Here is a 27813-nt window from a genome sequence, read left to right on the forward strand (position 1 = left end):
GTTTCTATAATTAAAGAAAGATGACTTTTCACGTAACTTTTAATTCCATAAGCCCCACCAGGGCCCACAGCAGGCAGCACCCCCAGCCTCACTCCTGGGGTTACCACCAGGAGAAGAAGAATGTGTAGAAGTGATTGCCCGCCTTGCCCCGACAGGGAAAGGGCTCATAGGCTACCTGGTACCCTTGAGCTTCAATGTCCATCTTCACGCAGTCCAGGAGGTCCCTGATGGTAGGGGCCGCCTTCCAGGGCCCGAACTTGACCACTGATGTCTTGTTTGCCTCCAGGGTGCGAAGGGTGTCCACACAATGGACAGCATCCTCGTCCCTGTGCACAGCGCACACCAGTACGCTGGAGCGCCGGGCCGCCATGGCTTCCGCACGGGCAAGGCGCACCATGAGCTCCAGGTTCTCCCTATAGCTGGGAACCCGCAACAAAAACTGCTTTCGAGCCACCTGCTCGCCGAAGAGCTTTGGCATATCCTCTAGAAGCTTGACCAAAGCCTTGATTTCATAGAACTGAGCTTCCCGGTACACCTCCAGGATGCTCTGAGTTGGCAGCTGCCCGCTTCGCAGGAAGTCGAGGATTGGTCCAAAGTAGGTGCCCGGGCGATCGATGAAGAAGCGGCCCTCCGAGTCCATGCAGACCTTGGCCGAGCTGGAGAACATCTCTGCCAGCTTTGAGTCAGGGTGTCTTCTCAGAGTGCCCACGGTGGTGGTGTAGAGCTCGCCCCCCACGTTCAGAACCACCACTGGAGACAGCTGGAGGCACAGAAGACAGAATTAACCAACAGAGCCACCTCCAGGGAGCTCGGGACTTAACTTTCATCCAAAGAAGAATGGGGCTCAGGGTTGAGCGGAGCCATAGGGTTTGCCTTCAGCTGTTGGAAAACCCATGGAAGTGAAGAGTGCTCCCAAAGAGCGGGCATTTTTGAGAGGCTAAAAAAGATCCCAGTTTGGTAGGGAATGCCCAAGCAAGCGCTGAGGTCACCAAGCGTGAGCCAGAGCAGGTGCCATAGAACCAAGTCTCAGCCAGAACATTGCCAGACGTTCCTCCCTGCCAGCAAGCCCGTTCTGAGCAGAGCAACCCTGCAGGGGAGAGCAGAACCGCCCCTGGGGTTTCCGAGGCTGTAACTCTTTACAGGAGTAGAGAGCCTCGTCTTTCTCCCTCCCAGCAGCTGGAGGTTTCGAACTCTGCTAAGCTTGTGGTTAGCAGCCCAATGCTTAATGTACTGTGCCACCAGGGCTCTTTGGCAGGATTCTCCCTCCTTAGGCCTCTGTTTCTACATTTATAAAATTGGAATATGTGGCCCACCAAGTCTTTTTTTTTTAAATTTATTTTTAAAAAAAATTTTTTTTTTGGCCCACCAAGTCTTGAGGACGATGTTCCCGCTCAGAGCAACTGGTCCACAGAGAAGACCATATGGCCAGCCCCACTATGAGACACAACATCCCTCACTGACCCATAGCCCTACAGGGGACAATACTGGAGACACAGTGTGGAAATTGCGCCTGATCTGATCCTACCACACCGAGGCAAAACACTGAGGGCGTGCAACAGAACAGCCAGGGGAACAGAGCAACGAAGTCAACAGGGAATACCAAAAATAGACTTTGGGGCCAGGGCGTGGCACCCCATCAGACTTGACCAGTAAACACTCCTAAAGGCCAACAAACAGTCCTTGAACTAACTACAGGCCTTTCTTTTTTGTTGGTGTTTGTTTTTTGGCTTTTTGTTATTGTTGTTCTGTTTTCTTTTGTTACTTGATTTTGCTCTGTCTTGTTTTGTGCATGTTATTTTCTCCGCAGGTCTGTCTAAATAAGACAGGCTGGATGAACAATCTGGAGAAGAAAACAACTGGACTGACTGTTCCAGGGCGACATGGGAGAGGGGGAGATGGGGGGGAAAGGAAGTGGTGTTAACAAACCCAGGGACAAGGGAACAACAAATGACCCAAATTGGCGGTGAAGAGGGTGTAGGAGACCTGGTAGGGCATGATCAAGGGTAATGTAACCAAGAGGAATTGCTGAAACCCAAATGAAGACTGAGCATGATAGTGGGACAAGAGGAAAGTCAAAGGAAAGAGAGGAAAGAGCTAGGAGGCAAAGGGCAAAGGGCATTTATAGAGGTCTAAATAAAGGCATGTACATATGTAAATATATTTATATATATTTATATATGAGGATATATGTGTATATATTAATAGGTTTAGTATTAAGGTAGCAGAAGGACATTGGGCCTCCACTCAAGTACTCCCTCAGTGCAAGAATATTTTGTTCTATTAAACTGGCATTTCATGATGCTCACCTTACCAACACAATCACTGAAGACAAAGTGGATGCATAAGAAAATGTGGGGAAGAAAGCTGATGGTGCCTGGCTATCAAAAGATATAGCGTCTAGGGTCTTAACGACTTGAAGGTAAACAAGTGGCCATCTAGCTCAGAAGCAACAAAGCCCACATGGAAGAAGCACATCAGCCAGTGCGATCACGAGAAGCCAAAGGGATCAGATATCAAAGAACAGAAAAATCAAATCATTGTGAATGAAGGGGAGTGCAGAGTGGGGAACCAAGACCTATCTGTAGGCAACTGGACATCACCTTACAGATGGGTCGCCAGGAGGAGATGAGCCAGTCAGGGTGCAGTGTAGCAACGATGAAACATACAAGTTTTCTCTAGTTCCTAAATGCCCCCCCCCACCTTCCCTACTATCATGATCCCAATTCTACCTTACAACTCTGGGTAGACCAGAGGATTTACACTGGTACAGATAGGAACTGGAAATACAGGAAATCCAGGGAAAACGATCCCTTCATGACCAGTGGTGAGAGTGGCAATAACGGGAGGGTGGAAGGAGGGTGGGGTGGAAAGGTGGAACCGATTACAGGGATCTACATATAACCTCCTCCCTGGGGGACACACAACAGAAAAGTGGGTGAAGGGAGACATCGGATGGTGTAAGATATGACGAAATAATCATTTATAAATTATCAAGGGCTCATGGTGTGCAGAGAGCAAGGAGGCAGGGGGGGAAAATGAGGAGCTGATGGCAGGGGCTTGGGTAGAAAGCAAGTGTTTAGAGAATGATGAGGGCAATGAATGTACAGATGTGCTTTACACAATTGATGTATGTATGGATTGTGATAAGAGTTGTATGAGCCCCCAATAAAATGATTTTTTAAAATTAGAATGTAGAGCTGTTACATAGTCAGGGTTCCTAACCTGGGATAGTCCGATCTAGGGTGTGTGTGTGTGTGTGTGTGTGTGTATGGGGGGATGGGATGGCAAGGAGGTGTTACTTTATTTTCAACATTTTAAAAATACTAAAGAAACCATCTTTTTATTCAGCCAGGAAGAATTTCTTAGGTGCTTATTATTTGTCTACACCACGTGATGGGAGTTAGAGATAGAACATAGCATCAGAAGTTCTCATTGGCATTCACCTATAGCCTTGATTGATGTTTTTAAAGCAATATGTTTGATAAATGTGTTGCAAAACGCAGGCCCAGGTGGGGTAAATAATAAAAGAAACATCCTTGGAATAGTCTCGGTGGTGCAACAGTGGGCACGAAACTGCTCTCTAAGCTGTAGAGTGAGTGCAAACATAAGCTAGATCCTGCCGTTCAACAGAATTTCTTCGTGGCTTCCTTGCTGTACTCGCCCCTGGCTGAGCACTATGGGGCTCAGTGAGTGAGAAAGGTGTGGGGCCTGTCCTGGAGATGCTGGCAGGAGAGGGCCTGGCAACAGAGAGAACTTGGGCTCTTGAGTCAGGGAGAACAAGTATTATCACACCAACCAGAAAACCTAACTTAACTACCATTGAGTCCTGGATGCTCATAGTGACCCAGTAGGAGAAGATAGAACTGCCCCTGTGAGGTCCTGAGAATGTAATTCTTCACAGTAATTCTTCACAGTAGTAGAAAGCCTGTCTTTCCCTTCAGGAGCGGCTGGTGGTTTGAGCTGGTGACCTTGTGGTTGATAGCCAACTCGTAACCACTGTGCCACCAGGGCTCCTTAGTGCTGTCACACAGACCTGTCAAAAATACCAGCCATTGCTGATACCCAAATTGTTATTCTTATAAACCATATTCTTAAGCAATTTTTGTCACTTAAAATTCCTGTCAGGTGCTTGTGACCCAAGGAAGAACAAGCAGGACATAATCCTGCCCTCACAATCTAGTCACTTTGCAAGTGCTTTCCTTGTTGCCTTCAAGCCTCACAACAATCCTGCCAAAAGCATATTCAATTTCCATTTTACAGATGGAAAAATGAAGGCCCAAGGAGGCGAAGCTGTGAAGTGATTGTCTTGGGATTTGGACTCGGGCCAGTGGGACGCCAAAGCTTGCACCCAGTGAATCATATGCAACTATTTTTCAGCCTCCAAGTACCTCCACACAACATTCATGGATTCATTCAACAAAATACATGCTCTACTCCATGCAAGCCCTGTGCTGAGCAGGTGACATGGTCTTTGAGTTCAGGAGCTCACAGGGGAGGGAGGAAAACGGAAGGCGAAATCTTTCATTGCTGAGAGGGAAGGTCAAAGGGAGGGGATTTTGTGGACATGTGCGGGAGGTCATCAAGAAGGTTCTGAGGGGACCTGACGGCTGCTGCTTGCAGAACATAGCTGTGCCACTTCAGGACAGTCACTGCGATGGGTGGGGGCGGGGACAGGGTCCAGGAATGTCCTTGGGCCTAGCTTCGCTGTGACCTCATTTTCAACTGGTCTGCTGGCTCTATCTCTAAGATTAGAGCGAAGGACTCGAATTAAGAGAACCAAAGACAGACAAATTGCTGGGGAAGAATTGAGTTGCCATGGCAACAGCTCCTATGGGGGACAGTTCGGCTGGCTGGAGGGGAGAAGGGAGACAGGAGGATGCATCCAGACAATAATCAAACGAGCGAGAAATTAAGCCCAGAGTCCACAACTCGCTCTCTCTCCCATGTAGCTCAAGGCCCCAAGGCAAGGCTGTTTGCTTAACCCGAGGTCACCTCAGTGAAGCAGGCTCTTAAACGTGAAGTCACAGGTTTAACCCTCTATCACTCATCCCAGTGACAACTCACAGGGCCTCTTTATGTCTCCATATCACAGTCAAAGAAAGCTCAGAGAAGAGAGGCAACTTATCCAGGGTCGCACAGCTCAGAAGTGACAGAGTAGCTGGGATCAAACCCCTCTCTGTCTGACTCTGAGCGCAGGGTCACCCTTTGCCCCTCCCACCCCCCAGCCCCAGTCCCAGTCTGGCCAGTAACCACTGTGTGCTCCATAGTTCACATTCTCGCTCCAAGCCTAAGACTCCTCATGGGTGAAGTTCGGGAAGTGCTCCAGCCCTGCAAGGCCAATGAATTCCAACTCCTTTCCAGGTGCCTTGCGAATTGCCTTCTGGTCCTGGTATCCTCGGCCCCTTCACTGCTATCAAATGAGACTCCAACCTTGTTCCCCGGCTTTTATTTGTTTATTTTAAAATGTATTTATTTTTTCCCCAGCTTTTAAATTTTGTCCTTCTTTTATCTCCTTCCCTCCTCCAAAAACTCCCTCTGAAGTTCGCAAAATTCAGACTCCTGCCTCACCCATAAATATTCTAGTATGGATGTCTTCAGGGCCTGCCCGTATTCGTGGTCCCCTTTACCAGACACGCGGCTAAAGCACTCCTAGGAAAGGACCTTCTCTGCTTGCCTGGGTGCAGGAGCTGGGGACACAGGACATTTTCCCATGGGTCAAGGGAGGGTCCTCTGGAGAATAAGACGGCACTTCTGCAGCATGTTTATTTTAATTCCACAGCCTCAGGAGTGAGCGGCTGCTGCCTGCCAAGTCAGTGGGCTGAAGACACAGGATTGAATCAGACAGGACCAGCCCTCACTGGGTTCTGGTCTAAGGGACACGCAGACATCGGCACCCCATTCCCCAACATTCATACACATCCTCAGGTTACCCTTAATGAAAGCATCTCCGTTCACATGTCCCCCAAGTTCCTCGAGTGTAGCCTCTCCCCCTCTCCCTATCTCAGTGTGGGAACCTAAAACTGTAATCTTGCATGCAGCTCAACCTTCAGCCACCTCCCTCCCTAAGCAAGCAATCGCCAAGTCCTGCGGATTTCTATCTTCCTTGGCCCCTGGGCCCCTTGGATGCACGCCCCCCCCCCCAAAACCCATCGCCACTCTGAAACCAGTGTCATTTCTGAAATGAAAAGCTGATCTTGTCACTGTATGCATTAAACATTGTAGCGACATTTTGTTTCTTCCCAGATAAACCCCAGGTTCCTTAAGAGATTTTAAAAGCCTTTCTGTGACCCAGCTGCTGCTTCTGCCTCCAGCTTTCTAAGTAGCTAACAATGCACTCACTCTCGGCCACGGAGTCCATTCTGGCTCCTAGTGCCCCTACAACAGGGGAAAGCTACTTCTAGAAAATGTTGTGGGAACAAACAGCCTTGCATCTTTCTCCCCACAGAGTGGCGGGTGGTTTCAAACTGCCACTGAGCGCCCAGCTAACAACAGTAATGTTACTATCTGGCAATTGGCAAGAGCCAGACTCTCCCCGTGGCTGGATCGGCTTTCTCTAAGTCTTCGGGATGGCACCTAGCCCAAGGGAGAACTGTCTGCTCCCAGAGTATCCTGGGCACTTACTCCGTCCCCCATTCATGCGCCTCCCCTGAAAGGTGGGCGCAGGCTGGAGATAGTGAATGCTGGGAGGGGTGCGAGGAGAGGTGATTCTCTCTCCAGCCCTAAGTTGGGTCTGCTTCTGTCACTAGAAGGAGAGGAGAGGGTGGGCAAGAGATAAACCAGGGGACTAGAGAGCAGATACATACAACACCAGGAACCCAGGCAGAGAACCCAGGGAGGAGACCAGGCAAAGGCAGCCAAGAAAGGAAGGGCAAAGGGAGGCTGGACAGAACCAGGAACTGGAACTGACTCGGGGGCACAGAAGGAGAGGGAGAAGCCGAGGGGCAGGCCAGGAGACCAGGGGAGCGCCCAGCTAGCGGTGGACACAGCGCGAGCGCTCGTACTGGACAGGCTGGACCGGCAAAGAGGGACGCAGCGGCGCCTCCCGTCCTGGGCAGTGCACTCACCGTCACCGAGCCCGCTTGGGACGCTGCCTGGCCGGTCCGCGGGGACCGGGGCGCCGGGGTCAGGCTCATCCTGGCGCTAGTAAGCAACGTGTACGACTGCGGCCAGGGCAGCTACTCTCGGCCAGCCCCAACCCGCCACGTGCAGGGTCCTGGGGCCCGGCGGAAGTGCACCTGGCTCCCCCGCCCCAGAGTTGGGAGAGGCTGGGCTTAAGGTGTTTGGTTAAGGCTTCGGGACTGGCTTGGGCTCGCTGGAGGCTGTGGTCTGACCGTAGGCAAACCGCAGACATCAAGGAAAGTGCAAAGGAAGTGACATTGCCCATCAGAGACGTTCAGCTTTCTGCAGCCCATTGTGCAGGTGAGAAAAACCAGGTTCGGGGAAGTGGGGTGAACGCTGTAGATGAGTAACATCTCTCAGCTCTCAGCGCAGCTGCTGGGGGTGCAAAGCCTGACAGATGGGGGCCAGAGCCCCGGCTCTCATAGGTAGGGTTGTTTTGCTTGTTAAAACAGAATCCTTTGGAGAGAGGGGGAAATCATAACTCTACTGGAGAAACCCACAAACACTACCTCAGGCAGGTGATCAAAGGTCAAGATCAGCAGCCATCAACATGTTCTGTAGTATACCCCTTAATACATTGTGATGAACATGGTCCTTTCCCTCTGTGGTGGTCCTCCATAACAACAACAAAAGAAAAACGTCAGATAGGTTGCCATGGAAGGAAAGTGCACAAATATCTGACCTGTATTCCTTAAAATTGCCACTAAGTGAATGCACAGACTTTTTTTTTAGTATTTACCATCTCAGAAACCCTCAGGGGCAGTTCCACGCGGTCCCGTGGACTCCATGGCTATGTAAGTGCATCACAGGGCGATTTCTCCTGTTCTGTTTCCTATGTGGCCAGCAAGTGTCTGACACCTAGAAAATCCTTAAATACTTTTAGGCAAAATGACTGGGTGAAGGGAAAAATAATGATGGACCAACGGAACAGCAGGTGATGTCTGAAGGCATTTTGGGCTATCACAACTGATGAGATGTTACTGGTGGCTAGAAGCTCTTAAACATCCTACAGTGAACAGGATAGTTGCCTCCCCCCTCCCCACACTCCCCCCAACAAGTAATTATCTTGTTCAAATGCAAACAGTGCTGAGGATGAGAAACTCTTTTTAAACCAAAGTGACTTCATCTTCCTAGGCCTCAGTCTCCTGTTGGTGAAATGAGACCATAAGAGTACCTGCCCCCCAAGGCTGCCGGAGGAATAAAATGGGATAACATACGTGCTTCCCCAGTGCTTTCCACAAAGGACACAGGCAATGGAGTCAAATCAATTCCACAGCTGGTTGATGAGCAAACCAAAAACCCACTGCCAGAAAGTCGGTTCTGACTCACAGCAACTCCAAGAGCTGTGGACTACGTACTGAGGCTTCTCCAGCCAAGGTCTGTAACTTCCACCAAATGACCTCCCAGCGTGAGTCTGGTAAGAATGTGGAGGGGAGATACTGATGGGATTCACCTGTGAGGAATTTCAAACAGGCTTCCCTGGAGTAACATCCTACTTCGTATAAAATGCGACCTCTGAGAATCAGGAGGAGGGAGTAGATCCTGTCTTCTGGACCTGCGATCCCTGCACAGGGAACCTCCTGGGTCCAGATGACAGCAATGCCATCAGAGGAGCAGCCCAGAACCAGGAGCCAGAGCATGGAACAGCGTGATGGACTTCCCACACCACGGAGCAAGGTAGGCTGAGTGCTTTTGAGCAGGAGGCTGGCTTACTGGAATAGCGGGCGTGCCTCTGGGCACTTAGAGAAGTTGGACTTGCCGACCCACTGAAGCGGAGCTCAGTACCTTGTGGAGAGGGCTCTTAACCCAGGGAGCTGGATTTGCTTTCTCAGAGGGTAAGCTGAATGCCTTCAGGGGGATGCTTACAGCAATGTATGCCCCTTGGGGCATTTATTAGCTCACTTGACAGAACTTTGTCACACATCCTGATAAACCACTCAACCCTGAGCATTTCTCACTGCCATTACTACTTGTTAATTTTCTTAATAAACCTTTTAATCATGAATTTTATCTGTGAGTCCCTGTGTAGCCACTGCGACGAATATTAAGATCCAAAGAAATTAAAAGAGAGAACATTAATTAAGTCAGCACGGCGGCCCTGCATAGGGTTTCCAAGACTGTGCATCGTTACAGGAATAAACAACCTCAAAAGGTATTGCTACCAGAGCTCCGTCCACATACGCGGACTTATTCCCGATGAAATGCCTATAAACGTGTCTCTGTGATCGTCAGTGGATGCAGACCAGGTCTCTCAGTGATTCCCTTGTCTGGTCAGGGTGACTTCCCAAAATAGGCCCAATCAGAAAAGTGGATTCCTAGGACATCCCCTGGTCCAGTTACAATTCAAGGCAGAGACGTCAGCGAAGGAGGTTATGGCACTGTTTTTTTAAATTCCGAAGAGGCCATCACAGTGAATTTCTCAACAGTGTTAAGAAAAAGACTAGGAAAGTTGAACCAATGAATTTTTTCCCCGTCCCAACAACACATATGATCATTCTTCCAGGAAACTCTACCCCATCCACCCCTGGCCTTGACCTTTCAGACTTCTTTTTGTTGAAAGACTCTTTGGAAGACGCTTTGAGTCCCTCCAGAATTCCGTAACTACTGTTGCAGCATGGTGTAAATCGAGGAGCACAGAAGTCCTCTGGGAAGGGTTAGGGAGATGGAAACACAACTGTTAGAAGTGTAGAGCCCAGATGAGCATATGTTGAAGAACAATAGGTTCACATTTTTTGTATTTTCGTTTAATAAAGGTTTCTATAATTTGGTGGCAATCCAATTGGCTTACCCTTGTAATAGGATATCTTGGAGCAGAACAATGAACATTACGTAAAAACTAGGGATGTTTTAATAAATGATAGGCTTTAATTGGTAATAATGTATAAATGTTAGTTAATAAACTATACAAATATACAAATTTAAACATTAAGAACAAGGGAAACTGAGTGTGATGTGTGTAGGATCTCTCTGCACTATTGTCTAAATTATTCTGTTTATCTGAAACTTCTAAAAATAACGTCTGAAAAATGGACTTCCTTTAAAAAGAACAATCACTGTGTTAGTCTGAGTTCTCTAGAGAAAAATGACTCAACAGTTGTAACTTCAGGAAAGTCCTGTCTTAAGCCCCCACATGCTGGTGACTGCAGAAGCAGATGCAGGCAAGGTTGTCAGATCAGATGGTTCCTGGGATTGACAGGCAATGTGGCAGGCCATTGACTGCAGCCTAAAGAACTGGAGATCAATGATCCGGACCCAAGCAAGCAAGCATTTTTCACAGCTTCCTTATATTAAAAAGTACATCACACCCCCAAGGACATTTCCTTTCAATTGCATCCAGACTGACACCAGAGTAACAGGGTTGTACTCCACCATAATCTCCTTACAACTGATTGGTTGCTCATACTGGATCCCATTGTGGAGTTGATGCCATTGTATTAGGGCACATGATGGGGGATTAGGAGGCCTTAACTGCCAAACCACAGAGAATCCCGGCCCAGCCAAGCTGTCTGCAAACCTAACTATTGCCATCACCAACTAGTATCTGGTAGGTGGATAAAGCTCTGGAGTGAGACAAGTTGGGAAGGGATCTTGCTCCTGCTATTTGCCAGCTATGTGACCATCCGTCAGTTCAGCTCTCTGAGCCCAAATGCCTCTTTTTAAAATCCATGAGGATACTTATTTTTCAGGGTTGTTGTGAGGATTTAGTGAAGTGGAATAATCTACAATGCATAAAAAAGAAAGAGAAAGAAAGAATCTACAATGCTTTCCAAATTTCCTGGACAATAAGATTCCCCAGTCCTGGGCCTCTTTGAAAGCAACTCTATACGGAAGAAACCTAAGGATTTGACATTTAGTAAGCATCCAAATGATTCTTAGAAATTTGCAAAACTCTGCAATCATGCATCTATGGACCTTTCCTAGAACGGGGTTCAGGGAAAGGCAGGACTCCAGGGCGCCACCCCAGCCAGCATTGCCCACTCCCTCAGGTACTCCTCCATGTATTGAACTGAGTGACTGACAGTGACCTTAGGCAGGCCTTGGAGGCTAAAGACACAAATACCTGAAACGTGGCTTCACCCTAAAAATATGGCTGCAAATAACATTCGTGAAAGAGTAAATAAGCATATGAAAATGTGCGAGTCTTCTGTCCCCAGCAATATGGCAGACTAAATATTCTGAAATCTTCCTGCTACAAAATATCGAAAAACATTCAAAGCACTGAATAGGCATGCATCTTAATAGGTGAGCAGGCAGGAGAGTCGAGGAAATGCCAGCACCCTGAGTGGCCTAGGGCTTTTATTTGAGGGGACATCCTCAGGTACCCACACCATGAAAAATCCAAACCTACTGCCAGCAAGTGGAACCTGAGTCGCACTGAAACCTACAGGACGGAGAAAAACTGTCCCTGTGGGTTTCAGAAGCTTCAGCTTTACAGGAGCAGAAAGCCTCATCTTTCTCCCTTGGAGTCACTGGGGGTTGTGGGTGGGGAGTTTGAACTGCTGACCTTGGGATTAGCAGCCCAATACATAATCCACTACCCCACCAGGGCAGGCTGTCATCACAGAGTACAAAATTGGAAGAAAACATGTTGCTCAAGAGTGGACACTGTGGAAACTTCTAGGTCCCATTCTTTGGTCTTAGATGGAGTATATTGTGCCCTGAATGTTTTTGGTTATGGGTAAGAGCTCAAATAGATCTGGGGCAGAAAGATTCACACCACTGCTTGTCTCGAATCACCAGGAACAGAACAGTAAGAAGGTAGCTTAAAAGCACAGAGAAGGCATATACTGAAGAAATATTAGGCAGTTACTGAAATGACCGAGCTAGATCTGTATCTCTTTGGAAGACAGTGTCTTACTGGTTTTTCACATCAGACCCATTGGGCGTTGATGACATTGTGTTCAGTCACATGATGGGGGGATTACAAGGCTTTCACTGCCAAACCACTGAGAATCCCGGCCCCGCCAAGTTTACCATATCATTCAAGGGACGTTTCAGAGCAGTGAATGTAGTAGAAATCCATTTTTGTAAACATATAACATACCTCCTCATACCTAAGTTTATTTCCACATATGTCAGCAGGTAACCAGAAAATTATGACTGCCACAAACCAGGTTTGTCTTTGGTTATCCAGGATGGTATTATTAATTTTCAGTCTTAATCTTTGTATTTTGTCATTTTTTGCAGTGAACATGAAAATGTATAAAAGAATTTTTAAAATCATACAGCTCTTACCACCATCCATACACACATCCATTGTTTCAAGCACGTTTGTACATGTTGCCATCGTCCTTTTCAAAACATTTTCTTTCTACTTGAGCCCTTGGTATCAGCTCCTCATTTTTTTCCTCCCCACTTTTTTTTTTTTTTTAAAGAAATGGACAGCCCACAAGACAAAGTTGAGCTGGATTCTGGGACAGGCCACATTTCTGACGGTACCATTTCTTCTAGCCCCATTTCCTATTTCTTCCCCAATCCCAGCTTCCGACGTCGACGAATGCTTTCCTGCCTTTGCTTGCATTTTCCCTCGTGTTTAGCACGCCTTTCCTCAGCAGTTCATTCTTCGCAGCCTGGAAAACTCCTTCATCCTCCATAATGCAAAATAAGAACCAGCACCTTCATTTTTTAATAGGAGGACCTGAGGTCCCCTGGGGTAAAGTGCTTCTTTCAATCTTTCCACCACTGGAGCCAAGAGACTAGGGTGGGAGTTTGGCCTTTGTCACTAATTTTCAGGGTCCCTTTGACCAAGTCGCTGCTCCTCCCGGGACCTCGGTTTCTCCACCTACCCCATGATATGGGCTGGACTGTTGTCTGATAAGGCCCCTGTACCAACAGAACATCCACCCCGCCCCTCCGGGTTGCCTAGGACTGGATCTTGTTTCCCCTTGGCCTTCTTCCAAGAGCAAATACTGCTTCTCTTTACCCACCTCCCTTCTCACCCCCTCTTTGTTCTTCTTCCGGAGAAGACAAAGCCACCAGCCCCTCTCCCCTCCAGGCAATCAGGCAGTGGGCCAGCCAGCCAAGTGGCAGCTGGGACTCAGATGAAAGGGCCCACAGAGGGCTGCCTATGGCAGAGTGCCCAGCCCAGCCCAGCCTGGCAGCCCTGGACCCAGCACAGCTGCCCCATAAGGCATCCTGCCCGTCCCACAACCACACACAAAGCTCCCTTTGTGAGTCCCACCGCAAGGAGAACCGTGACCCCTGCCTTTCCCGCTGCTCCCTTCCACTTAGGGTGGAGAATCCACGTCTTCAGAGGCTGCAATGAACTGCACCAGACTGGAATGACTGTCTTGGCTCTTTGGAGAGGTTTACCCTGTTGTCTCTTAAAACAACACTGACAGCAGGTATTGCTAACCCATTTAGAGAACAGGAAGACAGATCTCCGAGAACCTACTCTGTGTCAATCCGGGCACCTGGCACCCAGAAAATGGACATGAACCAGAGGCCAAGAAGCTGGCTTCATGAAGGCCACCGTCGGCAGACACAGACAACAGCTAATCAAGTAACCCAGCAGACAAATGCCAAGTTACGCAGTGTGACCGGTGCTCTGAGGGGGAGAGCAAGAAACTCTGAGCATATGAGCAGAGAGAGTTGCCGTCTTGTTGTCGGTTGACTGAGCACATCCAGCTCCCGCTGACCCACGTGTAACACACAGAAATGTCCGCAGTGCCTTCTGAAGGAGGAGGCTCAGCCCCAGCAGGACATAGGACAATCTGTAGTGCGATTGTTGGCTCATTTGGGGGAATACATTGCCAGGACTTTCAACTTCTTTCTTCCTCCTTCTTTCTTGGTGTGGAAGCTCCACCAAAATCTGCCCACCATGGGTGACCCTGCGGGTAGTTGACACACCAGTGACATAGCTTCCGGCATCTAGCAACCAGCAAAGCTCCACAGCACACTGACTGACAGATGGGTGTGCTCCTGTGTCTGTAGATACTTGAACAGCTATGGCACAGATGGGCTTGCCAGATGGAAGACACAGGAATCAGATTCACCCTATCTGTGGAAAGAGACAATGGAAAAGCTCGATATCTTCCTTCAGAACAAGGCAAGGAGCCAACCGAGGAAAAGACCATCAATTGCTCACATGTAAGTTCAAGTGGAAGCTGAGGGGACGTAAAACGATTCCACAAGAACCAGAGTGCGACCGTAAGCGCATCTCATCTGAAGGCCTGAGACACCGAGAACATGCCGGAAGAAAACGAAGAGACCACATGGCTGTCAGAAGACTGACACTCGCTGTTGAATGCAGAGTAGCCAAAGTGAAAGGGAAAAATGATGAGGTATGAGAGCCACACAGGAGATTTCAAAGGGCCATTGGAGAAGGCAATGTGAAGTGCAGATGTGCAAAGAGTTGGAGTCAGAAAATCCAAAGGAAAAACGCGTTTGGCTTTTTTGTTAAGATCATTTTATCGGGGGCTCTTATATCCATACACCAATTGTATCAAGCATATTTGTACTTATGTTGCCATCATTATTTTATAAACATTTACATTCTATTTGAGTCCTTGGTATCGGCTCCTTTTTTTACCCTTCCTCCCCCACTCTCCCACCATCATGACCCCTTGATAAATGATAAATTAATATTTATTTCATATTTTACACCAATGGCTGTCTCCCTTCCTCCCCAGTTTCTTCCCCTCTTCTCTCCCCACCTTACCCCTACCTTTCTGGTATCGCTACTCCTATTTCTGTTCCTGAGGGGTTTACCTGACCTGGATTTTGCGTGTCCTAAGCTCTTATCTGTACCTGTGTACATGCTCCGGTCTAGCCAGAACTGAAAGGCAGGGCTGGGGGGTCATGATAGTGAGGGGGTGAGGAAGCCTCACAGAACCAGAGGAATGTTCTGTGTTTCCTCGGAGCTGTACTGCACCCTAATTGACTCATCCCTTCCTTGTGACCCTTCTGTGAGGGATGTCCTATTGTCTATAGATGGGTGTTGGGTTTCTACCCTCGTTCTCAACAATCTGTTTGTTTGTTTGTTGTCTTCTGATGCCTATTACCTGATTCTGTTGACACTTCATGATCATAAAAGCTGGTGTGGAAGAACCATGTGGGCTTTGTTGTTTCTCTGCTAGATGGCTGCTTGCTTAATTTCAAGCCTTTAGGACTCCAGATGCTATATCATTTTTTAACCATATCATTTTTTAACAATGTTGTTTTTATTTTATTTTTAAAAATAATTTTATTGGGGGTCATATAACTCTTATCACAATCCATACATCCATTTTGTCAAGCACATTTGTACATTTGTTGCTATCATTATTCTCAAAACATTTGCTTTCTACTTGAGCCCTTGGTATCAGCTCATTTTTTCCCCTTCGTTCTCACTCACCCCTCCCTCATGAACTCATGATAATTTATAAATTATTATTTTGTCATGTTCAACGTCTCCCTTCAACCACTTTTCTGTTGTCTGTCCCCCAGGGAGGGGGTTATATGCATATCTTTGTGATTGGTTCCCCTTTGTACCCCACCTTCCCTCCACTCTCCCAGTATTGCCACTCTCACCACTGGTTCTCAGGGGTTCATCTGTCCTGGATTCCCTGTGTTTATAGCTCTTATCTGTACCAGTGTACATCCTCTGGTCTAGCCAGATTTGTAAGGTAGAATTGGAATCATGATAGTGGGGGATGGGAGGAAGCATTTAAAAACTAGAGGAACGTTGTATGTTTCATCAATGTTACACCGCACCGACTGGCTCGTCTCTTCCCTGAGACACTTCTGTAAGGGATGTGCAGTTGCCTACAGATAGGCTTTGGGTCCTCATTCCATGCTCCTCCTCATTCACAATGATATGATTTTTTTGTTCTTTGATGCCTAAAAACACGATATCTTTTGATACCCGGGCACCCTCAGCTTTCTTCATCACATTTGCTTGTGCACCCATTTTGTCTTTAGTGATCTTGCCAGGAGGGTGAGCATCACAGAATGCCAGGCTGTTAGAACAAAGTGTTCTTGCATTGAGGGAGGGCTTGAGCAGAGGCCCAAAGTCCATCCACATCCTCAATGTATTGCCATATAAATATACATACATAGGCCAATACTTCTATTTTTTATGAATTAATATATTTACCTATCTTTATACCTCTATCCATAGCTTTGCTTCCTAGATCTTTCCTCCGTTTCCTTTTACCTTCCTCCTTTTCCACTATCATGCTCACTCTTCTTCTTTCTCTTAGTAATTCCTCTCAGCTAGATTGCTGCTGCTCCAACACCCCCAGGATGTCAACATCCTCCTCATTGTTGCTTTTAATTCCCCAGTTGTTCCCCTGTCTATGGCATTGTTTGTTCACCACTCCCTTCCCCTGCCTCCTCCTCACCCTAAAGCATTTTTGTTTTTAATTAGGGACTCTTACATATATTATAACAGTCCATATATCTATTATATTAAGCGGATATATATAAATATAACCATCAACAATTTCAAAACATTAGCTTTCTTCAGTTACTCTTGTTCCCGCTGTCCCCTGCCCTGCCACCCTTGCAAACCCTTAATATCGTGTGTATTGTTATTTTTAAATATTTTACACCACCCCATCTATCCCTTCACCTTCAATCTGGCATTTGTCCCCCCTCGAGCGGGGTTACTTCATTGCTATCAGTTCCCCGCCGCCCCATTTCCCTGCCCCTACACTCCGGACGTCATTACTCCTGTTACTGTTTCTGAGGAGTTTGTCTATCCTGAATTCCGTAAATGGGAAGCTCTTGTCTGTACTGATGCATGTCTGCCTGACCAGCTGCACTTGCGAGGTGGGCCTGAGGTCATAATAGCGGGGGGGAGCAAGGACCCAGAGAAGTGTATGACTTGTTAGGGCTACACTGACATCTGGCATTTTTCATGCTGGGAAAAAAACAAGAAAAAATTAAAGCCTCAAGTTGAAATACTGAAGGTTTCTATGGCTGAAATCTACCACTTGTCTGTCATGTTGCTGTGCTGTGGTGGATTGTGTGTTGCTGTGATGCTGGACGCTAGGCCACTGGGATTTCAAACGTTAGCAGGGTCACCCACAGTGAATAGGTTCTAACGGAGCTTCCAGACTAAGAACAGGCTGATGAGGGACTTGGCTGTTCATTTCTGAGGAATTCGCCATGGAAAGCCTTCCGGACAGAATTGAAACATTGTCAGATACTGACAACCAACCTCCGGAACAGAAGCAGAATGTGAGGATGGCACAGGACCCCCGGTGTGTTGTAGATAGTTTTGATTTCTATGGTCTGGAACCCACTCAACAGCACCTAGCAACCACATAGCCAGGATATGGAACAACGCAGGAAGCAATAAAGAAGCATGGAAGGAACACACGATTCATGTACTGAAAAGGACTGGCTGACATCCAACAATTTCCGGGGGTGGCCTATGACCAGTGGTATTGAAGGAAGAAGAACCAATGGTATTGAAGGAAGAAGCCCAAGCTGCCCTGGAGGCATTGGTGAAAAGCAAGGCTCCAGGAACTGACAGAAGGTGCCCTGAAGTGTTTCAACAAACTGACACTGTGCTGGAGGCAGTCACTTGTTGGTACCAAGAAAGCTAGGACACAGCTACCTGGCTGACTGGAAAGATCCACAGTTGTGTCATCCAAAGAAAGGTGACCCAACAGAATGCAGAAATGATCAAGCAGTGCCATTCATATCATATGCAAGTAAAATTCTACTGAAGATAATGCAAAACTGGTTTTAACAGCACATTGATAGGAAGTAGAAAGCTGTCAGAAATTTAACATGGATTCAGAAGAGGCTGTGGAAATAGGGCTATATGGCTGATGTCACATGGATCTTGGCTGAAAACAAAAATTATTTGTGTTTACATGCGTTTCATTGACTATGCAAAGGTGTCTGTCTGGGTCTGTGGCCCAGTCAGGTAGAGGGTTCAAAAGGAAGCCCAGTCATACTTTGTACTTCATAAAAGTTTCCAGGGGTGGGTGGCCCAAGGCTGCCCTGTGCCTGGCACTGACTGTAAAGGGCACCACGATTCTTCCCAGACACTCATTCTGTAGGGATGTTCTTGTTAGTTCTTTCCTCACTCATAGCCATCCCAGATATGCAGAGCAAAACTGCTTATTTATGTGTCAAATGTATGTGGTGGACCAGGTGTCCACATGACCTCCAGTCAAGACCAAACTATGAAGGTGCAAACCTTCATGGAGAAACACCAGCTGTCTCCAGTTGCGAGCTTGCAAAGTCTAGGGCCCCGTTACTCACTGCTATTGAGTCGATTCCAAATCAGAGAAGAACTGCCCCTGTGCCCCTTACAGGAGTAGAAAGTCTCATGTCTCCCCCTTGGAGCAGCTAGTGGTTTTGAACTACTGACCTTTCGGTTAGCAGCCCCATGTATAACCCACTACCCAACCAGGACTACTGTGGACCCCATTTACATAAAACTTTGCCCTGTCCTGCACCTTCCTCATCCAGTTCATGGGCCTTTTTAAGTGCAAGGTTACTTTGCCAGGAACAGGGTCAAGATGCTCGAAGTGAGATCTAGTTATAACAGATCATCTTTGCCTTGCAGGCGTTATCTAACTTAATCTTCACAACAAAGATTCAAGAGGAAGATAAAATCCTCCTTTCTCAGGTGAGGAAATTGAAGCTACTTTATTTTTTTAAAGCTGGGATTCCAAACCCAGGAGATCTGGCTCCAGAGCCTGCTCTGTTCCACCACTCCCTGTGCTGTCAAGACACACAGACAGTGGGTCTCCACCTTCCTCACGCCGCGGCCCTTTCACACAGCTCCTCATGTTGTGGTGACTCCCCCAGCCATCACATTATCTTCCTTGCTACTTCATCACTGTCATTTTGCTACTGTTATGAATCAGGCGACCCCTGTGAAAGGGTCCTACGACCCCAGGTTGAGAACCACTGCTCTAAACTAATCCGAAGCTGCTGCGAAGCCAGCTGTCAGACCTGGGCCTTCATTTCCTCACCTGTAAAATGGAGATGGTACAGCTGGCTTCCTGATTAAGACGACGTCCAACTTTGTCCACTTTGATTGCTCCTAGCAGCTGTAATATTAGGACGAACCCTCAAACCCATGGGATCCCGTGTCCACCCCGATGAGCAGGCTGTGGAGCACGCGTGTGCTAAGGCAGGGCATACCACAGAATGCAGGGCCGCGCTGCTTGTCAAAGCACCAGGCAAGCAGCAGCCTGGATGCTCTTCAGTGGGAGACTGGTTAAACAAGCAAGGGGGCTGCACAGCTCTGATGAAGGACATTGAAATAGTGAATCGTGCGACCAATTAATTGTATGTCGGTGAACCTGTTAATAATAAATCAACCAATTCATTAACATTTAAAAAAGAAGAAAGCTGCAGCCATGGTGCCTACAGTTCTTTGTTTTAAACCACGCACAGCCCCCTTGTTCTGTCCAAATAACTACATCCAGCTACGTACTACGTTTCTTCCTACATTTCTTTCTCACTTTTTTACTAGGGCTACTCCTTTAAAATATCTACATTGATTTTTAAGGTATGTTGGCCATGTGACTTGGGTGAAGTCCCAGTCTTGACCCTGACCTGAGCTCCCACCCCCACCCCCCTGCCCACAGCGTAGTTGCACTGAGTAATCTTTTAGATCTCTTCAGGACAGTGGTCGGAATGGGCGACCCTGAATCATCCATCTGTCATACCAAAATAGGGCAGGGGCGACTTCTCTTCATAGACTATGAAGTCCTAACTCCTGTCACCTGAGTCTATTGGCTGTGAGCACCCAGAAACTTTTGTCCCCCATGAATGTTTGTGACTCCCACCCAGCTTCTACTCGGCCTCCTTTTTGGTAAATGACACCATTGTCCTCTGCAGACCAGCCTCTCCTCCATTCTTTCTTGCCTCCATTTCATCGCTACATGTTGCTTGAAGATGAAGTTAATGCATTGTGGGAAAGAAAATAGAATCGAGAGATGAGGAGAATCTGAGAGCTGATGAAGCCTTGGCTCCGGGCCTCTCCCTTCAGGTTCCAGTTAGTGGCCTAGCTGTTCCCTTTTGACTTAAGCCATTGCACACCTAGCGCTTACATTCTCAGGTGACACGTGTCACTTGCATTCTGGTGCTCTGTTATTAGCCTGGGGGGCCTGCACTCGCCCTGGCTGGCTCCCTCAAGACCTGCCCACACCGTTACTGAGCATTCTGCTGGGTATAGAACCGTGTGTTGTATCTCTTCCATTGGTCCCTCTACAGCAGTTGCTCTCAACCTGTGGGTGGCGATCACTTTGGGGGTCAAATGACCCTTTCATAGAGGTCGCGTAAGACCATTGGAAAACACAATTTCTGATGGTCTTAGGAACTGAGACACCACTCCTCTATCCGTCTCCAGGTGGTTCTGCCCACGTGCAGATACACCCTCATACAAGTGGCCGGCCTGAAGACTGTTACCCATGCTACACCGTGCTCCAAGGCAAAATTTCATTGATTTGTCATTAAAAATAAATATTTCACAATATATAATTATGTTCAGTTTGTAACAATGAAACTATATTCTGTATATCAGATATTTACATGACAATTCATCACAGTAGCAAAATGACAGTGATGAAGTAGCAACAAAAATAAGTTATGGTGGGGGGTCTCCACCCCATGAGGAAGTGTATGAAAGGGTCGTGGCCTTAGGAAGGCTGAGACCCGCTGCTCTAGGACCACTTCCCACTTGCTCTCCACCTGGGAGACTGGTCCTCAAGGGTTACTTCAGTAGGCTCTGGCCCTCTGACTCTGCCAGAGGTAGGCCCAGGGGTGCCTTAGCAGGCAACAGAATCAGAGGACAGTGTGAGGACAGTGCTTCTCCTGAAGGCCACGGTCTGGTCTGGTAACTGCTCCCTTCCCTCCCCCACTGTTGGTAGCCATCATGGGGAGGGCACTATTCCTTGTTTCTCTCCCCAAGACCCGCCCACACCTTTACAAATAGTTTTTTGATGAAACTCTCTTCAGATGGACTCAGCTTGAGTGAGTCAGCCTTGTGTTATTTGTGTTTGTGAGTGTATCTGAATGTGTGTGTGTGTGTGTGTAAATCTATTATCTCTCTGTTCCATTTTTTTCTACCAACCTTGTGAAGCCCCCTCACTTGCCATGCGTGGTGGGCTCTGGTTATCTCTGCCATTTGCTCTACAATTAATCACGAGCTGACACAGGAAGGGAGGGGGCCAGAAAGCAGGGTTCCCCTGCTGCCCCACAGCTGTGTAAAGAGTGGGGCCAGGATTTGAAACCCATGCTATGTCTGGTTCCAAAGCCCCCTCCTCAGGGTAGGCCGCCCCCCCCCCCCATCCTTTGAGTCCCCAATGCAATGTCACCTTCCTCAAGAGCCCTCTCCTGACCACTGTGCTTGAAGGGACTTGTCGCTGACACTGCCCCACAGCTCACTGTTGTTTTCCCTCCTGCTGACTGCTTGTTTGTGTGCAGTCTGCCCCCTCCTCCAGTGGAAACGCCCAGGAGAGCTCCAGTGGCCACAGCGGTGTGGCCCTCCACTCCCTCCCTGGTGGGTGCCTAGCACCGTTGTGTGCTCCACACTGTCCTGTTGTCAGGGCCGTGGCGTTGGTGCTGAGCCACAGGGACCCCACCATGCACAGCCGAATGAAACACCTGGGTCCTCAGCCCGCCTGATGATAGTCGCTGAATTTGAGTCCATTCCCTGCCCTCGCCTCCAAATGAAAAGTGGGTTCCACACAAAAAAAAACAAACCAGCAGGGGAAAGGACAGACCTTGACTAAGTGTCTGCCAGGCATTTCCCGTGACTTTGCACATTGCCTTTCCGCCGCAGTCGCACAAAGTACCCACTGGTGGCGGTGCCATTTCACTGATGGGGAAACTTCCCAAAGTCACAGAGCACAAAGCCAGATGCAAATGAGGGGCCCGATGACCCAGCTGAGCTTCTTCCACAGGGACACCCTGTCCCCCACACAGGTGCTCACTGTGGGGAAGAGCAGGTGAGGCCCATCAGCTCAGGTGAGTAATTCCTAGACAAACAGAAACCCAGGTCAGCAAATAGTTGCTGTCACTCCCCTAGGACCAGCCACTCCCAGACCTTCCTGGCCACACGCCCCGCCAATGCAAGCCTCCACCCCCCAGAAAGTCACCATCTTCCCTGTTGGCCCTCAGGCTCTGGCCTCAGTCTCATGGGATCATCAACCTTCTGCAAACACACTGCTCCTTAGCATTCTCTGCCAAGCTGCTTGGGGTGGGTAACCCGTTCCCCCACCCGCCAGGCCTGGTAATGGAAGGCCAGCTCTGAGCACTAAGCCCTGGGACCACCGTGCCTCCTTCCTGGGCAGGAATTTACTGCATGCCACGCAGCCTCTCCTAGTGAACCTATAGGATAAGGTAGAACTACCCTGTGGATTTCTGGGACTATGACTTTACTAGAGTAGAAACCCTTATCTTTCTCCTGAAGAGCTGCTGGTGGTTTTGAACTGCTCTCCTTTCGGAGAGCAAGCAGCCCAACCATTCACGCGCTCCCCGGCACGTGTGTGGGTCTAGTTGTTTATCAAACTTGAAGGACTTCTCAGCTCAGGACACCTTAAGAGGCAGGGAGAGGCCTTGCAGGGTTAGTGAGAGGACTATCCAGGCATTGGCGGCAAGGAGCCCAGGCCCCTCCACCGGCCCCCCCTTCCAGAAACAAATGGAATGTCCTTAGATGACCATGGGGAGCCTGGGGCTCACGGGGTGCCCAGCAGCATGAGCCAGACTAGTGGAGACCTTGCAAACCCAAGTGGCTTCCGATACTGTGGTAAGTCCTTCCTCAAGGAGAGGGTCTGGTTGGCCAAACCCAGGTCACAGGCAGGAAGCAGCAGCGTTTCTATAGTGGGAGCAGGACCACGAATTGCTGCCCCCTCCACACACACCCCAAAGATTTTCATGGTGCTCCCCCAAAAGGAAGCGCCTGCAGCTAGCCGGAGCGGGCAGGAGTGTGGCTTCCGGATGGCCAAACAAGACGGTCCCTCGGGCTGTGCTGGGTTGAACATCCAGATGTTGTGGCGTTGGGACAGAGGTTGGTGCCACCCTCACCGCACATCTCCACTAGCAAAATCGAAGCCATGCCGTCGAGCACGGCACAAAAGGGTGAGAAGGCCGCACACCTCACGGCTCGTGCTCCCCACCTGGGAACCGCACAGGGAGGAGGAGCACCGCTGGGTGCTGGGTCTCACCGCCACGACAGCAGAGTGAATGATTTCTAAAACATAGCTCCTTCCGCTTTGAAGACTTGAACACACAGGGCCTTTTTTTTTTTAATAGACCTCCTGAGGGGGTGCACCGTTCCTGGAAGTACTGCAATACCACGTGGATGCGTGGAGTGGACGGAGCAAGCTCCTATTCCATCTCCCTGCTCCAAAAATCCGTTTACTATATTGTCCTTGGATAGAGGACGTATCAGATATTAAACCGATAAGAACAGATACTACACTTGATCTGAGCCAAGAGGCTGAGAAGCGATGGGGCCTGACCGCTTAAGCTGGGGTGGTGGGAATTTTCCCCTATCAGTCAGGGCTCCCCAGGGTCCTGGCCACCCAGCATTCGGTCATGTAACTGTAACGTGAAACATGTCGCATAAAAATAGTGGTCACTGTTTACTGAGCACTTACTATGAGTCCGTCATCGGGCTGAGTGCCTTGGATGGTTGTTTTATCCATTCTTCAAAACGCCCCATTAGATGCTATTAGCCCATTGCACAGCAGACTGCAAACGTGGCCGGTCGCTCAAGTCCCCTCAGAGTGGGCCACCGTGACAACACAGAACAACCTCGCAGTTTCCGAGTCATCGTCCCAGGAGCTGAGTGCTTACCCCTGTGGCACCATCAGGATCAAGCCGCATTTTGTTCCCTTTCTCCTTAGCTCTGGGCCTTCCTGTGGCCTCTGCGGCATAAGACAGCTGGCAGCCAGCATCCTTCATAGACAAGGCTCTGCGTCAGGAGGATGCACTTGTTTTTAAGGATCTTTTTCTTGCTGCCAACGCACTAGGAAGGCATGCCCACCATCCAGGCACCCAGGGCGAGATGACTGCCCCCATTTATGTGTTTGCTACACTGTTAGAGCTAACACTCCACAGGCTGCTGGAGGCTACTGGCAAGGGCTGGAAACCCTGCGTTATAAACACGGCCTGGGTACAAGCTGAGGCCACCTCGAGCCCCGGCTTTGAACAGCTGGGGGCAAGGGCCTCTTCCCTGGACTGACCCAGAGTACCGCCAAAGGAACCCACCCAGCTCTGGCTCCAAGCAGGTCCTTTCTCTCTCCTTCCTGCCTTCTCAGTTCCCTTTCTCCTGGTTTTCTTTCCTTCCTGTTTTTTTCATTCTCCCTTCCTTGTTCCTTTGCACACCTGTCCTCATGTGAACACTGGTCTTCTTTCTTGCTGACTCCTTTCGTTCCGTGTTGCTCCCAGTTTTCCTTCCATCACCTCTCTTTTCCTCCACCTCCCTGCCCCTACCCTGCCTGGATCCTGCCTTGTCTCCCTCTTTTCTCTTCCTCTTCTTGGGCTCTCCTGAGCCCACCCTCCACTGTGTGTGTGTGTGTGTGTGTGTGTGTGTGTGTGTTAATTTCCCCAGGGAGATAAGGTTTTCTCTTGGCAGACTTTGATTGAAATGAAAGGTGACTTTGCCTCTCACTGGAGACACAGCTAACAAACAGATCACAGAATGGGGAGTTGCCTGGTAAGCCAGGGTGACCCAGGGGCTTTGTCCTCTCAGGGAACAGCGTGCAGTGTCCCGATGACACAGAGCAGACGTGGCATGGGGGGAGTGAGTGTGAGTAAGGACATTATGGTTCACACTGCTCCGGGGAGCAAACCTGTGCTGTGTGGGTGGGCCTCACATTAGAATGATCAGGAAGGACATTATTGAATACAGATTCCTGAGTCCCCAGCTCATTGCTATTAAAGTGTAATATCTGGAGGTGGGTGGTAAAGGTAATTGCGATGCACCAAACCAAATCAGACTCACTGCCATGGAGTTGATTTGATCCCCCCGGAGTGGGTCCAACTACCCCTGTGAGTTCCCGCAGCAGAAACCCCTTATGGGAGTAGTAAAGCCCTGCTTTTCTCTGAGGAGGGCTGGTGGTTTCAAAGGGCTGGCCTGGTGGTAGCAGCCCCAAAGGCCCGTAGACTTTTAAACATACACGCCCATGTCCCAGCAGCCCTACTCCTGGCCTTTTCTTCTATCAGTATATTCCCAGTCACAATTTGTTAAGCAGCAGGCTGCAGGGCTGACAGTTCCAACCTACCAGCTGCTCCAAAGGACAGAGATGAGACTGTTTGTTCCCATAACGCCGCACAGTTCCAGAAATCCCCGAGAGCCCTTCTCCTCAGCACTTCAGGGGCGCTATAAGCTGGGATCGACTCTATGTTGGGTCTGAGGATAAGGGTATTTGTTGTAGGGTTGTTTGTATTTAAAAAAAACAACAACAATTGGGACTATCCTGAATGGCCATCAGTAGAGAAGGGGTAAATAAATGGCGAATCTCCTTACAATGGAATAATATTCAGTCATTTAAAAAGGATGAAGTAAAAACATATGCACGAATATGCAGAAATGCCCCAGCCAGACCATTCAGTGAAAATGGAAACTGCCAACCAAGACACAAGATGGATGATTTTGACTTTCTTGTCGGGTGTTTTCACACAAAAGAAAACACACATAACAAAACAAATACTATTCTTGTTCTCGAAGAGCTCAGAATCTAGTAGAGAGACAGAGATGGAAGTCTGTTGAGGGCATCAGGTAAGACTTCCTGGAGGAGGTGGCATCTTGACTTACCCTGGTCTTCAAAAACGAAAAGGAGTCAACTAAGTGGCAAAGTGGCCCTAGAGCCCTTTGGAAAAAACAAAGGCAACAATAGGAGAAAATGTGAAGACGGCAGGGCCAGGAGAGCAGGGGAGCTGAGCCGCAGCAGGCTTGAGGGGGGACAGTTGGAGAGTGAAGAGGTTTATTGAGAGGTGCCATGGGTAGATTTATGTCTTGAGTGAGTCCCCAACCCACACCACCTCAGGAAGTGGAGGAAGCTGCTCTCTCCTCCTGGCCTCAAACCAGCTGGGAAAAGCTGTGAGAGAGCCTGCCTTTTATAAATTACCTAGGGTTCCTGAGGGGGTGCGGAAATGAGGCACTGATACCAAGGGCTCAAGTAGAAAGTCAACGTTTTGAGAATGATGATGGCAACAAATGTACAAATGTGCTTGACACGTGGATGCATGGATGGATTGTGATAAGAGTTGTATGAGCCCCCAATAAAATGATTTTTAAAAAAGAGCCTACCTTTAGACAGAAGGCTTAGGATGGGGAATTGCACCTTGGAAGTGGAAAGTGAGGGGCTGGCTGACCCTTCTGCGGGCAGAGGGAGGGTCGTGGGCCCCAGACATTGCATGTCCGGATGTGTGCTTCCTGTAGCCACAGGCAGACCCCACAGAAGGGGACAGAGTGCAGGCTTTCTTTAAAAGAGCTCGGTGGTTTCATACTTTGCTTCTGATGGCATAGCTTAGTCCTGCAGACATAGTTTGGCCTTCATGAAAGAACATTACTGTACTCTGCCTTTGTGCCCAACCCTCGTTGTTTACTTAGTATTGTCACCAAAGTTGTTCATCGGTAATAAGTGACCATTCCCCTGTAGTGAAATCTAGAAACTTCCCTATACATGGAGATTTTTCCTTTTCTCAATCATATTGCAATTCTATACCATTGGTTAAGGAGACGATATTATTAAAATTTTAGAAAAGATGACCTCCTGTAAGGATTATTTGCAGGGGTGGGGCGACCGCAGCGGAGCTGGCCCCAGGTAGGCGGAGGGGTGTGGAAGTGGAGGGGTTAAAGCGAAGAAGCGAGCAGGAGGGCAGCCCTTCCCCATTAGCGATGCTGCAGCGCAGTGACCGGGCTCTAGGCCTCTAACCATTGGCACTTGGACCAGACAGACGCTTACTGGGAGACAGACAGCTCCCTGAAGATTGGAGCCTTGCCCCTGTGAGGGTCGCTAGGGGAACCGAATCCATGGCAACGAGTGTGCGTGGAGGCCGCTGGGTCACCGGTGGGTCTCCGAGGGCCCCATCACGGGGCTCCCCGGAGAAAGCACCAGCGCCTGCAATGTGCCGCCCGCACAGCGCCTCCCCGGCGGCCCGTCGCCCGGCCTCAACACGGGCGTGCGGCTCCTGCTCGCTTCCACGCAGGCGCGGGCTGGAAGGAGTGCCCCGGGAGGGAAGAAACAGGCTCGGGCATCCCTGCGTGGCAGCTGAACAAACCCGCTCGCAACGGCGCGCAGCGATAGCGTTCCTTGGCAGCCAAACGGGGCGGAAAATCTCCAGGCTGGAAACTCGCGTGCTTCCCGCAGGTTCCGCTTCCGGTCGCTGCGGGACCGTCGAGAGCGGAGGCGGAGCTCGGCCCGGCCGCCGGCAGCGCCCTCTGCTGGTCGCAGCGCTGGCGGGCGGGTCGGCCGCGAGCACGGAGGCGTCTTCGAGGCGGGGCCCGGTCCGGCCGCCGGCAGCGCCCTCTGCTGGCCGCAGCGCTGGCGGGCGGGTCGGCCGCGAGCACGGAGGCGTCTTCGAGGCGGGGCCCGGTCCGGCCGCCGGCAGCGCCCTCTGCTGGCCGCAGCGCTGGCGGGCGGGTCGGCCGCGAGCACGGAGGCGTCTTCGAGGCGGGGCCCGGTCCGGCCGCCGGCAGCGCCCTCTGCTGGCCGCAGCGCTGGGGGCCGGTCTGCCGCGGCGCGGAGGCGTCTTGGGGAACGCAGTGCGCAGCTTGGGCGGCAT

At 49.4% G+C, this 27813-nt stretch overlaps 1 protein-coding gene and 1 non-coding gene across 2 annotated transcripts; both read right to left on the reverse strand.

Annotated features, from left to right (window-relative positions):
* Positions 1–37: 37 nt before the first annotated feature.
* On the reverse strand, positions 38–27813 carry KCTD14 (potassium channel tetramerization domain containing 14). The gene is made up of 2 exons (XM_075547787.1): positions 27310–27813; positions 38–760 (listed from the first exon to the last, which is right to left on the reverse strand). The coding sequence occupies exons 1-2, from the start codon at positions 27811–27813 to the stop codon at positions 101–103; spliced, it is 1164 nt and encodes a 387-aa protein (XP_075403902.1). The 3' UTR covers positions 38–100.
* LOC142447381 (U2 spliceosomal RNA) lies at positions 23340–23530 on the reverse strand. Its single transcript, XR_012784109.1, has one exon. It is a non-coding gene; the product is annotated as a U2 spliceosomal RNA (small nuclear RNA).

Source organism: Tenrec ecaudatus, chromosome 4, assembly GCF_050624435.1.
Source record: "Tenrec ecaudatus isolate mTenEca1 chromosome 4, mTenEca1.hap1, whole genome shotgun sequence".
NCBI lineage: Eukaryota > Metazoa > Chordata > Mammalia > Afrosoricida > Tenrecidae > Tenrec > Tenrec ecaudatus.

Bases quoted from the DNA above. Each gene is read 5' to 3' on its own strand.
- KCTD14 (XM_075547787.1), bottom strand. From the start codon at position 27,813: ATGCCGCCCAAGCTGCGCACTGCGTTCCCCAAGACGCCTCCGCGCCGC. The intron at 761-27,309 runs GTTTGTTCAGCT...CTGTGCCTCCAG, and splicing joins CTGCGCGCCGTTGCGAGCGG to CTGTCTCCAGTGGTGGTTCT.